Source organism: Anarhichas minor, unplaced genomic scaffold (assembly GCF_050575085.1).
Source record: "Anarhichas minor isolate MPS153535 unplaced genomic scaffold, ASM5057508v1 ptg000018l, whole genome shotgun sequence".
In the NCBI taxonomy this organism is placed as follows: Eukaryota; Metazoa; Chordata; class Actinopteri; order Perciformes; family Anarhichadidae; genus Anarhichas; species Anarhichas minor.
The window spans coordinates 13,426,759-13,440,724 of NW_027466464.1; the positions used below are offsets into that span (position 1 = coordinate 13,426,759).

Sequence of the window (13,966 nt, forward strand, 5' to 3'; positions counted from 1 at the left end):
TAGTTGTGGTTATTGAAATGAGACTTTTAACCGCAGAACAGGAAGTGTCAGTTACGACAACCGTGGAACGGAGAGAAGAAGTGAGAAAACACAACACAACACCCTGTTGATACATTACTTGCAGAGATGAGTGACAGGTGTCAAAAGTGGGGAGAAAAGCTGCAAAATGAGGCTTAAAAAGAGAGATGATCAAGAGATGCATGTATGTTTCAAATGTCTAAAAGTCCAGGTGATTTATGGACAAGTAGTATAGATTATTACAGCACCCCCTAATGGACAAATATGATGTTTGTGGTGCAGATCACATCTGCTCAGAATGTCATTGATCAAGTAACATAACAGGAAACGACACACACTAGACAACAGATGATACATGATACACTAGACAACAGATGATATGTGTTTAAAAAAAGATCTGAAGCCAGAGGACAAATGAAGAAGCGCTCAGAGTCTGAAACTCTTCTCCATTTCAAAACCACACAAGGTCTTTTCTGTGCTTTCGTCCTCGCCGTTCGTTCATGTCCAAACATGCACAGAGAGGATCAGAGAGAGAGAGAGAGACGGGGGAGAGTGAGCTTAAACTGAGAGTGAAAGGGAGAGAGAGAGAGAGAGAGTGTGTCGGTGATTCTGATCTCCTGTCACCCCTCCTCCTCCTCCTCCTCCCCCCCCCCCCCCCCCACCCTGCAGTCCAAAGGGATGAAGAACAATGACTCCATTCAGCTCTTGGGTTTCAAAGTCGACAGAAACCGCAAGTGCTTCAGAGCGGGTGTTTGGAGACGGAGGGCGGGCGGGTTTGTGTTCGCAAATATGAAAGAAAAGAGAAAAAAATGGAGGAGGTAGTTGCACCAAAATGTACTGTGACGAATGCACATCCAGTAGAAAAAGGTTCTGTGTCAGCGTAAAGGATCTACAGCAAGCTCTTTGAAGCTTCTAATTCATGAGTATTTTAATTAATTGCGATGCTTTGATCCTAGAGCTGAAACGACCAGTCAATTAATATATTTGTTAATTGGAATACTTTATTTAATTTGATAGATTTGATATCTTTTTGTTTTCGACTGTTGGTCAGATAAAAGAAGATATATGAAGACATGTATGTGGGCTTAACAATGAGCACTACGGTCTTATTTTTTCTTAGTTTTAGAAGCGTTCTGACACATTGGTAAATGTCAGCTGTTCCTTGTTAAAACATCAGCGTTTGGGGTCGTGGTGTGAATGAAGTTTTTTTCACCCCATCACAAAAAGAGCTCGGAGTTCCCCTGAGCAATGATGTAGGTCCTCTCAGGTTCCCTTTTATTTAATCATTTGAGCCCTTATTGCTCTTTTTGTTCAGCACTTTCACACCTTTTCTATTAATACCTCACGTGCTTCTTTCATTTCTTCTTCCCCATCTTAATTCAATTTTCAATTCAATTCAATTTATTTTTGTATAGCCCAAAATCACAAATTACAAATTAGCCTCAGAGGGCTTTACAATATGTACACATTAATCAATCTTCTGGGGACTAAAATAGTTCATTGTTGCTGCACTGAAACGCTGAACCACTAAACCAGATCTCCTCCGGCTATGAGTGGTGGGTATATGAGTGTGTTAGAGGCCCTCACTCTGAGCATGCCCAGACAGCCCCCCTCCTTCACACACACACACACACACACACACACACACACACACACTCTCTTACACACCAAAACCACACTAAGGCAACAGTGAAACCGAAGACAAAGACGTACACTCTTGAAAAATTCTTGCATCTAGTTTTTGGGTTACACATCTTTACTCAATATTTGTTAACCACCCCCACACACGCCACATACTGTTTGTGTCATGTTTATGAACAAATGTTCCATATCTGCACTTATAGTCATTATTCAGCCTCTTAACATGTGTAAAAGGTTTCTCCTTTAGTCAACGGAGAACACAAGTTTGATCCTGTGCAGTTTCTGTTCGGGCTGCAGAGCATTTTAATGCCGTAATGCTTTTCTTTCAGCCGGTGGATGTCTAAAGTTAGAGTTGCAGTCTTCATCAGAAATTGCATTTGGGTTAGACGGTCCTTGATAAGCGTCGGTTATTAAATAGCAGCTTAAATCCCATGATGCTTTGCTCTCTCTCCTTCTCCAACTATCATTCCAACATCGTGAGAGAATGTTTGCAGGTTACACAAAATATAAGACAACACACACTTTTCACGTTATTGGCAGAAAGAATTATCTTTTGTAAAAGTTATAAGAAAGACGTTTGTTTAGAATAAAACAGCACTTATTAGTCGATTCATTGATTAGTAGATCGTTAAAAAATGTGAGAATCTTACTGCTTTTCTTTGTGAAAATTAAATATCTTTGGGTTTCAGACTGATGGATGACAATGGAAACGTTTGAACAATCTTTGGTATTTAAATTAACACCTTCTCAGCAACTGCTTCACAATCACCTTTGAGCAATGCCTTTAACGGGTGAAACAGCCGGTATAAAGCTGCTAAATGTCTGTGGTTGTACCGGGAAGCTCCCAGGTGGGAATCTTCACAATGCTGGGAATGTGAACCAGAGCGTTGCCGGGTAAAGTGTGCTCAGCTTGTGCTACCTGGATAAATGAACATGTAAACGTATGCACCTATTTAGGCTGACCCACAGTGTGAAACACTGCTGTGGGCCTGCAGAAGAAAAGAGGGTTCTAGTGTTTAAATTCATGAAAAGTGAGAGTGCATGAAATCAATTGGCGCTGTTGTGTTGTGCAGTAAATCATGTTGAATGCCATGGGAGCAGTACAATATCTAGCAAGGAGAGAGAGAGCAAAGGATCATGGGATTAAAGCTGTTATTTAAGCTTTGCATGTGGACACATTTCACAACACACATTGATTTACCAAAGGTTCAGTATGAGGACCGGATGAGGACCGGTGAGGGCGACGGGTATCCAGTCATGATTCATGGCCACATCTGTGAAGCCTTTTGCACCTTTAGTATATTTGAACTTTAACTTCAAGTTTGGTGCATTTACTCTGTGCATATATATTCTTGTATGCATCCTTTTTTACTATGTTTGTTTACTTACTGACATTGCTTTGCATCAGCTATATAATATTTAGCTTGCTGGATGGCCAAACCTCCAATATGTGTGAAACAAGTGAAATGTCTGCTCTGGGAACGCGAGTGGTTGGCAGCGCCATTAATCAAACTACATAAAACAGGCGGTGGAGTAAACTTCACGCATTTTGTTTGCTTTTTTCACCGTTTATTAACAAGCTGATTTATTTAAGTCTTTCTCGGTTCGTACCAGTTTCTACCTTCTCGGCTCTTTGGGGTATTCTGGGATTCGTACCGGCTGTGTTCTCTCATCTCTCATCTCGTCATGTTTTTATGGATCAAACCAGCCACTCGTGGCGTGCTTTCTGTTTGGGCACCAGATAGTTTGGTTTGAAAGTCTTCTTTGATACAAGCTTCTGAAATGTAACGCCACCTGGTCTTCTTCCCTGGGAGGAGAGTTAATGAGGCACTGGGACGTTTCCCTTTTCTTTGTGCTGTAGTGGGTTTAACCAACCCATCTGGTTGGCATGTTCTTGTCTTTGTACTCGGCTGTTATGGCAAATCTCAAATTATCCGACTCTTTTATGACTCTAACCAAACTCTGCGTGTTCCTTTGGCGTGTCCGTGTCCACTTATTTGCTGTCTTGCCGGGAGTTAGATGAGAAGATTGATACCACTCTGATGTCTGTACGGTAAATATGAAGCTACAGACAGCAGCAGGTTAGCTTAGCTTAGCATAAAGACTGGAAACAGGGGGAAACTGCCAGCCTGACTCTGCCTTCTAATACGTTAAAGCTCATTAATTATTATATCTTGTTTGTTCACTTTCTTTGCACTTAAAGTTGATCAAAAACAATAAATAGAACAAATAGGATGTAAAAACCTAAAGGTGGACTTTTCATCTTTTTAGCTGTGAGACATTTTTAAAGCTCCTATTTCAGAGTAAACCTTGAGCTTGTCACATATAATCAGCTCTGTATAACTTGTGTCGTGGAGTTATGAACTTATAATCAGAGGGTTGTGATCCAGTGTCTCTAAATTACACATGAAATGCTCTTCATGATGGTTTTCTTGGAGAAGACGCTGCATGTTTCCGTCTGCACACATGAACGCTATATTAGAAAACCAGCTCGATCCGGATCGATCGAGTCTCCGAGGCCGGCGTCGACCACTTCACATGACTCTGGTCCTCCAGAGCGGCCTCCCCGCTGCGCTCGGTCCGCTTTGGGAAAACGCAACGGCCAACGGGTAATTTTGTGGCTCTGCCTGTTATCCTCATTTGGCCTGGAGGGCTGAGTCAGCCGTGTGTGTGTGTGTGTGTGTGTGTGTGTGTGTGTTTTTGAGGCTTTGAATTCCAAACCCAATGCTTGAATTGGTTCAGCATATGTGCCAGTACTCCAAACCAGCATCCTGCAACTGATTATATTCAATTGATTATTCAGTTATTTGTTGGTCAATTCAAATAACTTTATTGGCATGACATCACTTCATTTTAATCATTTTTTTGTCTTTAAAAGTTTTCAGAGCTCAAAGTGACATCTTCAGACAATCAAAAGTCCCCAAAAAAATTGCCCAAAAGATTATTCTGTTATTAAAATATTTGCAGATTCGGGGCAAAAATAGTGTGTAAAATGTATTATTTGAAGAGTTCAAAGTACTCATAATATAAAATACTAAGAGTACTATGAAACAAAGCATCCTCGCTGTACAGAGGACAGAGAATTTAGAAGTGCAAGTAAAAAGCGTAGTTCTCTGATTTACTTCTTCCTCCTTTGAGGACTTATTTTACTCTGTAAACCAGAAATAAATGAAAGATTGAAGCTTATATATTGATTCATTTCATTTCCTCGTGTTTTTACTGGTTTCCTCCACCTGCTTCCTCTCTAAAAGGATATTTGAAGGTTATTTTTCTCTTGTTCTTCTGCTGCTGATAAGAACTGCTTGATAAGTGCCAGATGAGGAAGAGGAAGAAGAGGAAGAGTTGAGTGACAGTGTTGTAAGACGGCAGGAAACCTCAGGCGGCTCCACCCTGACAGAAAGAGATGGAGATGTTCCTCTTTGTCTTCGTCCTCACTTCTCTTTTCTCTCCATGTTTTGTAAACACAATCAGATGTTTGTTGCCTGGTTGCTGGTTGCTGGTTGCTTCTGCATCATTGTCATTGAAATGTTGCGCAAACTAGGTGGAGAAAAGTAAAAGTTTGGTTTCACTTCCTGTCTGTGCTTCTGTGTTTTTATCAGGAATGTGTGTTAAAACAACAAAAATCTGCCTTTTTTTTGGCCCAGAATGCAGCTAATTCGTTTCTTCTCAACCTTAAAAGTTTCTTCTTCTGTGGATCAAAACGCTGACAGTTTTCTTCTTCTTCTTCTTCTTCACCTCCAGCCACCATGAAGAAAGGCCAGAACAGCTCCAGCTGGACCAGCGAGCGGAGCCTCATGTTCGGGGGAAACGTCCCGAGCGCGCCGACTCCGTCCACCTCCTCTTCCTCAGTAGCTTCCTCCTCCCAGGTGGCCTCCATCGACGGCGTGGGCTTCAGTGAGGGCGACCTGCTGCTTCAGGTAACACCTGAGCGACGTTTAGTGTTGAAGAGGAGAAGCAGCCTGAAGCTCTGGGTGACGTTTTATTTTTTATTCTTGGTGTTTCAGGCGCTGAACGGCTTCGTGTTGGTGGTGACGGCTGAAGGCTACGTCTTCTATTCGTCTCCCACCATCCAGGACTTCCTGGGCTTCCACCAGGTAAACATGAGCTGATGATCAATAATAGTAGAAGAAGAATGAAGTTCACTTTGATTGGCCAAACCAACGTTAGGAACTGCTTTACGCCCAAAAAGGATTAAGAACCAAATACAAAGGGACACTTCTTGTACACATTAACTGTAAAAAGAACATTTTAACGTTTCTTTTGCATAAATAGAACCACATTAAACCGAAATAAGCCCCAATATAAGAGACTGAGAAGAGAACTCATGTTAATATATATATATACATATATAAAGATTTATGCATTTGGGAGATTTAAATGATAATATATATATAAAAATCGTTGCCTGGGGAGAGTGCAACACACCTTTATACACACAGGATTTATTTACCGTGAAACACTTTATTCATACAGCAGATTTGCATATTAAGGAGCAGACATGTGATGCCTTATATATCTTAATAAGTACACACAGCAGTAGCAGTACAAGTTTTAATAGTACTACAGTCGACCTTTCACAATAAAGTGTTGGATAAATATTAGATAATAATCTTAGAGGAGCGTTTTGTTGCAGAGCTCCAGTTTTTTTTTTTTGTTCTGGCCAGCTGCGTTCAAGAGCGATGATGCAAGTGTAAACACACACACACACACACACACACACGGTGAGGAGTCGAGTGGATGAATGCCACCGTTGTGCTGAAGGCACCTCTCGTCTTTCGACACAAAACCTCCTTTGTCAACGGCGCTGATCCAAACTGCTCGGCAGGCTTTGTTGAGTTCAAAGACACCCTGAAGTCAGGATTTGTGAGCTCCAGAGGTTTTTTTAACCACGACAGAAGATTGTTTTATCTATTTTATCTAGAAGATAATCAAATTATGATGATTTAATGTTTCTTTAAATGTCTCGACAAAATCTAATCTGAACTACACAGATTTAGTTTGTTAACTTTGTCTCAAAAGGCTGGAAAAAGAAGGCAAGATGGATTATCTACTTTGTATTTATTCAGATTTGTTCCAGTCCTAAGTGTGCATATGTTTTACTAATAATACCTCCAGGATTGCTGTAATTTCATTCTTAATAGATCGATAAATACTGGTTTGTTTCTCTGCAGTCGGATGTCGTCCACCAGAGCGTGTTTGAGTTGATCCACACAGACGACCGAGCTCTCTTCAGACGGCAGCTTCACTTCGCTCTCAGCCCGAATACCAGCCAGCAAGACGGCGGCGCGGAGAGTCTCAGTGAGCTCACGACAATACATGAATGTGTTTTACACCTGAGCAACACAGTGACAGATAGAGAAGCTTATCCTCCAAAATACACTGTGAATACGTAACATACCTGCAGATGAATATCAATAAGTGCAAAGAACAAAAGAGGTTCATATGTGTGGGTTTACTTCATGCATGTTTAATGAGCAGAGTAATCTTCACAGATTTACACGTTTGTCATTTACATGTTTTGTGCAGTTCTAAATATAAAAACACAAAATATATAATAATAGAAGGCGTTTCTGATATCCTTATTTTCATCCTTATTTGTACCATATTTTCTTTTTGCTTGCGAAGCTCTTTCTAAATATAGATAATAATATAGATGATTATCAACATTAGATGGAAGTAAATGTTAAATATGTCCTCGCTGCTGCAGGCGAGCAGAGCTCGGCGGAGGTCAGCACCAACGTGATGACCTACGACCCCCAGGCCATCCCTCCCGAGAACTCGTCCTTCCTGGAGAGAAACTTCTGCTGCCGTTTCCGCTGCCTGCTCGACAACTCCTCCGGCTTCCTGGTACAAACACACGCACCGTCTTTAAGAGTTAATCTGCCAGAAAGAACAACAACAAATGTTTAAAGGTGTGTTTTTTTGTCTCCAAGGCCCTGAACTTCCGCGGCCGCCTGAAGTTCATCAACGGCCAGAACCGGGTGTCGGAGGACGGGTCGCTGGTTCCGCCGCAGCTCGCTCTGTTCTCCATCGCCACGCAGATGCAGTCGCCGACCATCCTGGAGATCCGCACCAAGACGCTCATCTTCCAGACCAAACACAAGCTGGACTTCACTCCCATGGGCATCGACAACAGGTGGACACACACACACACACACACACACACACACACACACACACACACTAAGCACATTTATGTTGAATTTCCTTTACAATTCTGTAACTATTCTGAATCTGTGACCTTTAATTCAAACATGTAAATAGTTTTTATTTGAATATGACTCTTTATTTGCGCAGAGGGAAGGTGGTTCTGGGTTACAGTGAAGTGGAGCTCTGCATGAAAGGTTCCGGCTACAACTTCATCCACGCTGCAGACATGATGTACTGCGCCGACAACCACTTGAAGAGTGAGTCACCGATGAAGCTCATCAGAGGGGTTCAAATGAGCAATTTGAAGACTTTATCTTTAGACTAATGCACCACGTCTTTAAACTGATCTGACATGAAAAGATGAATCTCCTCAATAACTTTAAATTGTCTGTTTTACTTTTACATTAATCTGACTGGTTGAAAGTGACACAGAAACGTTTCTAGGTCTGTTATGTATTGACTCTCTCTGTGTCGTTCTCAGTGATGAAAACCGGAGAAAGCGGCTTCACCGTCTTCAGACTTCTGGCCAAGGCTGGCGTGTGGATCTGGGTCCAGGCCAACGCCAGGCTGGTCTTTAAAGCCGGGAAACCGGACTTCATCGTGGTCCGGCAGAGAGCTTTGATGTAAGTTAAAAACCAAAGAGATGACGGTGTTTTTTTGTGCGTGATGGTTTACATGAGGAGCAGAGACCTACTCTTGTTTTTTGCCACAGAAATGAAGAAGGGGAAGATCAGCTCCGCCTCCGTCGCCTCCAGTTGCCGTTCAACTTTACCACTGGAGAGGCGCTGCTTTACGATGTCGCTCCAACCGTCGACGTCCCCGACCCTTGCTCCGGCCCCAAGCAAAGGAAGTTGGACGATTACACCGTCAGCCGCGAATCCATCATGGGCTGCATGCTGAGTCAGGACCAGTCTCTCTACTGTGAACACAACAAGAACAACGCCTTCAACACCCTCAACGATGCCGCCTTCAAAGACACCCACGCCACGGTCAGTGTTCCCAGAGATATGTGGGAGCTGGCGACACCCAAACCCCCCGTAGGGAGCCTGGTGAAGTCCGAGGCCACGGTTCAGGACATGATGGAGACCCTGCAGCAGATCCTCGGGGAGAACGACCTCAGCGACACCCTGGACGTCGGGCCCGAGGAGCTGAAGAGCTGGGAGAGCACCCTGCTGAAGATGAGCAGCAGCAGCTGCGAGATGAACGAAAACCTGGACGACATTCTCAGCAACGACATCCTGATGTACGTGGAGGAGCAGCTGCAGAGGGAGGGCGGGCTCAAGGTGCCGGATCAGCTGGACGTCATGCCGGACTACCTTTCCACTTTCCAGAACCAGAATCCGGAGCAGGAGCAGAACTTCGGCTGGCCCCTGGAGCCCCAGAACCAGCTGATACCAAATGGAGGGCAGATGGTAGCGGGACAAGCGCCCCCAATCTTGGGCCACATGAAACTGACCCACATGGATGTTCCTCAGCTGGGTTTAAACGGTCCAACCCTTCAGCAGACCACTTCTGTTGGTCTCCAGCTGGGTCCAACCCTTCAGCAGACCACTTCTGTTGGTCTCCAACTGGGTCCAACCCTTCAGCAGACCACTTCTGTTGGTCTCCAGCTGGGACCTCCTGGTGCTCCAGTTACCTTCAGCCCCTCCATGGCGGCTCAAACACAGAACCAGCTCAGAACCCTGCAAGTTGCAGCCAAAGACAACAACCGCGGATCATTCTCGCTCAGGCAACCTTCAGCCAATCAGATTCAACCCAACCAAACGGCTCAACCAATGCAGAGCCACCTTCAGATGAGGACGCCGAACATACCGACCGGCCTCCAGGACCAAAGCGCTACAAGACAGTTTAATCCTGGGTTCAACGTTCAGGGAAACCAGTGGAACTCCTCCTCCACCGCAAGCCGAGCAGACAACTTTGTAGAAACGTATGCTCAAAATATTTCAACTTTCCCCACAAGTTCGTCCTCGTCGAGCTGCGTGCAGGGCCACTTTGCACTTAAGACACAAAACAACGTCAACCAGAGGCTGCCTTGGTCGCTGGACCAGCAGCTGATCTCAGGTGGACCCCAACAGATGGGCGCCCGCCTCAACCAAACGTCAGGATTTCAAAGGAATCCTCTGCACGCCGTTAACAGCGGTCCGATGTTCAGGACTCCGGAGACTTCAAACGTGCCGTTTCCCGTTCAGAAAATCACGGAGCCGCCGCCTCCTTCCGCTCCTCCCAGCAGCTGTATGTTCACAAACGGCCCCACGTCCGTGCCTGTGAATGGAGTCCACATCAGCCAGAGACTGAACCCCGTCGGACACCAGATTCCCTCCAACCCCTCCTGCTTCTATCAGGGTCTCCCCAGAGGGGCGTCCGTGCCGGGCATGACGACCATCCCGGATCCGGATGAGGCGCAGCTGTCCTTCCAAGTGACGGCCGGACTCGACCCGGACGGCCTGCTGCTGCAGCAACAGCAGCAGTACCTGAACTTCAGTGAGCAGACGCAGGTAAGTCGGTGACAGCAAGACCAATTGTTACTGTAAATCCTACTTTTTTATTTATTTTCTTTATTTCCAACCATCCAGCTTTGTTTGATGTATTTTTTTAAATAATAAAGTAATCTTTGTCTTTTCTGATTTCACAGATCAACAGCCGTCCAGTCGTCGGGAACGGAGGCTTCCCGTTCTCCTCGCTGCCCAACCGGAACGCCTACTACTCAGAGAACCAATAGGAACCGGCCGCCGGGACTTCTGGACGGCAGAGGATCCCGACAACAGGAAACAGAAAGACTCGTGTGGATCAGACTGACGAACAGAAGGAGGACGAGGAGACCCAGCAGGACGCCTCTCCTTCCTCTTTTCTCTTCTTACTAGGAAACAGTGATGGAGGCTGTGTGGTTCAGGATATCTGGTCTTTGAGGAGGAAAAAATTAATTTGTGTGGAGTTTAATCAAAGGAAAAAAAGCATGAATTCCCTTTTTGGAGCTGGTTGGATTATACCAAATAAAACAAGCTCGTCTGGGTTTTCGACCACGTTGACGGAAGTTTGTCTGCAGCTCATCGTCGTCTCTTTATCGGAGGTCAGACCTCAGGCCTCATCCCTGAAGTCTTTTCTTTAACCACACACACACTGTACAAAAACACAAATCTGACTCTTGTGTGTCCAAATACGTCATCGAGCTGCAGTGGGCTCATCACTGCCCCTGTGGCCGGAGAACAGAAGACACCCTGCAAATACAGTAGCTTTTAGTTAATGCTTCACAGACGAAATCCAGCAGCAGATTTATGCTTTTTGGCTTTTTAATCCTCCCTCCTGTGACGTATGAAGTTAGTATGTGTGGAACATGCTGGGTTGGAAGAACGTGTTGGATGTTGTGAGGACAGTTTCTGCTTTCCGTTGCAGCTAAAAACGTACTGATTCTCTGCGACTGCCACAGCCGAGCATTGCACCAAACTTTACTTCTTCAGAGGGAAATGCATCATTTAATGTCCTGCATCAAACAAGAGAAAGGACTTAGAGACCTGAGTGAACCTGGATGAAAGGATCCTCTGCCGTCTCCTACGCACGAACGCCATACTCCCTAAAAACCTGTTTTCTAATTTGAGCGCTCAGAAGGATAAAATATATCTATGAATATCTTTTGTTGCTGTTTTTGTCCTTTTGAAAATGCGTCTTGATTACGTTAATGTCAACTCTTTGCTGTCCCAGTGAGGGAGATTTAGATCTGCAGACAGCGTATTAAAAAGAAAACGCACAACAAACTCTTTTCTATATTTTAAGAGCATTCAGTCAGAGCGTTTATCACCGAGCCAGCTCTTCTTTCTTCTTTGATGTTTCTGTGTTGTTGTTGTTTTCCTGTTGTAGGGAGAAAGATACAGACGGTGCCTTAAACTGACAGAACGCAAAACCTCAAAATGACATTTTAATATTTGCATAAAAAAAGGTGTCGTGGAAATTTAATATTTGATTGAAACCAAACTTGCCTTAAACTTCACGGAGCCAATTTGTGTGAGATTGTTTTTGCACTGTTCCTTTAAAGTGTTTACCAAAGCACAGTCAAGAGGAATAATTCACAAAAATAAGAGCTTCACCCTCCAGATTATGTCTTATTTTAATATGACCCAACTTTAAATTCATGATAAGTAAAGAGATTTATTTCAAAGTAGGTTTTATTAGATCCAAACCTGAAAGTTAGAGACCAGGATGGTAATCAATCTCTGATCACTGAGACTGGGCCCTTTATTCATTTCTCCGTCCTCTTTCCTCTTTCCTCTTTCTGTCCTTGTGGTTAATTTATCGACGTTCTTGCTCGGACGTCCGGCAGCAAGAAACACAGAAGTAAAACAGTTTAAAGGCAGCTATTGTATTTTATTTTTTAAATGAGGAAAAGAAATGGAAAACTCTTCACATGTGCCTTCAATTGACGTCTTTTCGATTGTCTGATTATTTTTAAATCAGCACTTCGATTGAAAAGAAACACGAAAGAGCCTCAAACTGCAAGAAATGTGCGTCGCTTCCTCCGATACTGAGCCATGAAATCTGATTCATCAGCACTTTTTAAAGAAACAATTCTTCTAGAATGAGTAGGTTTCAGCTGATTTATAGAAGCTGCAAAAGACCAAAGTAGTGACAGCGGACTTAAATGCCAAAAAGAGAGCCATCTGTGATGTTTAACTCTGCAGGATACCAAAGGGAAAAGACGGTTTCATGAGCAGGAAACAGACCACAACGATTGTACCTGAAGACGGTTTGACATTCACCAACTAAGAATAAGATGCGTTCATGTCCCAAGTTTCCAGTCGCACTTAAATCTGCCATATTTTGATTTTTCTGACAGCTTCTAAATGTCCAACTTGGTGCTCAACAGTGCAGCAAAAGGCAAACAAATACGTAAGTCTGTCGTTAAAAAATGTCTCTAGTTGCTGCTTTTCTTTGTCACATCATTTTAAACAGAATATATTTATGTTTTAGACAAAACAGGAAGCAATCAATGTTTTTAATATTTTATAGACATTGATGAGACAAATCATTGTTTTGTAGTTTTAATTATGACTTGGTGGTTGACATGAACACTTTGTCCCAAATACACACTAATCATCACAGTACACTGTTCAAACAGGAAGTAGTATGGATTTGGGACACCCCTTGTGACTTGCTGAAAGGCATTCTGGGTAATGTAGTGAACCCCTGACTGCAGCAGTAAAGGAGGCAGGTTGGGTTACAGTTTCTTATGATTGCTTTGGCTCAATTTTTACAACATAACGTGCAAAACCTTTCATTTTAAGGCTCAAAATGTATCACATTTAATCATAAAGATTATTTGGTTGCAAATTCTCATTAAAGTTGTGTTATTTTTCTCAAATATTATATATGAAACAATGAGGAAAAAGTATTTAAAATGATGCAATACTTTCCTTTAAAATCATGTAGTTTATTCAACATAGTGTGTAATATATTCACTATTACAGTAAATACAGAATGTAAAGATGAAGCGCATCAGTCTGAACATTGAGCCAGAGAAAGAATTCACCAAAAATCAACCAAATGAAATCATCACAGATGGATTCATGTTCATCACAAAGTGAAGCTCTTGTTTCCGCCTCTTTGAAGCCCGAGTGCTTCCAATCACAAAGTGTTCATATAGAAATATTAAATATATCGTGTTGCTTGCTTCTAGATTTGTACTTTATTATACTTCTCAATCCCGAGGAGGCCAAGGCTCCTAATCGCAGTATCTTTGTGTACCTGTATATAAATATATATATTTGTCTTTTCTTCATTTGGCTATTGTCCTATATTGTGTATTTTATGTCATATTGCCTTAACATGACTCACGCCGCCTTTATATTTTGTACATTCTCTGCACAGCATAAACATATGTTAACCTCTTGTTATGATGTTTTTGTAACTTTTCAACATATTATATCTTGTGAGTTTTGCCTGTAACAGTGTATCGAGTGCTCACCGTATTAAAGGTGATCTGATCACACGTGGTGCTTCAGTGCTTTGTCTTCTCCGCTCCAGAGAAATGTTTTATTGTAATATTTTAAAGGAAGAATTTAGGAAAATGTGAGAAAACTATTTGGTGAGAAGAGAAAAAGTATTTTCTTTCTCTTTAAATAATGAATTAAAAAATTCTGGTTAAAAAGGTTCAAACAAATAGATTAAT

The 13,966-nt window shown here is 42.8% G+C and overlaps 1 protein-coding gene across 4 annotated transcripts in view; it reads left to right on the top strand.

The window, feature by feature from the left end:
* LOC142952799 (uncharacterized) overlaps positions 1–13,786 on the top strand; it is a 43,396-nt gene extending 29,610 nt beyond the window's left edge. For all 4 annotated transcript variants that reach the window (XM_076094743.1, XM_076094744.1, XM_076094745.1 and 1 more), the window contains 9 exons: positions 5,401–5,576; positions 5,664–5,753; positions 6,831–6,957; positions 7,367–7,506; positions 7,593–7,795; positions 7,957–8,066; positions 8,291–8,432; positions 8,522–10,304; positions 10,442–13,786. In XM_076094743.1, coding sequence (XP_075950858.1) covers positions 5,401–5,576; positions 5,664–5,753; positions 6,831–6,957; positions 7,367–7,506; positions 7,593–7,795; positions 7,957–8,066; positions 8,291–8,432; positions 8,522–10,304; positions 10,442–10,528 — 2,858 coding nt within the window. In that variant the 3' untranslated portion in view covers positions 10,529–13,786. The remainder of the gene's footprint in view (positions 1–5,400; positions 5,577–5,663; positions 5,754–6,830; positions 6,958–7,366; positions 7,507–7,592; positions 7,796–7,956; positions 8,067–8,290; positions 8,433–8,521; positions 10,305–10,441) is intronic.
* Positions 13,787–13,966: the final 180 nt, after the last annotated feature.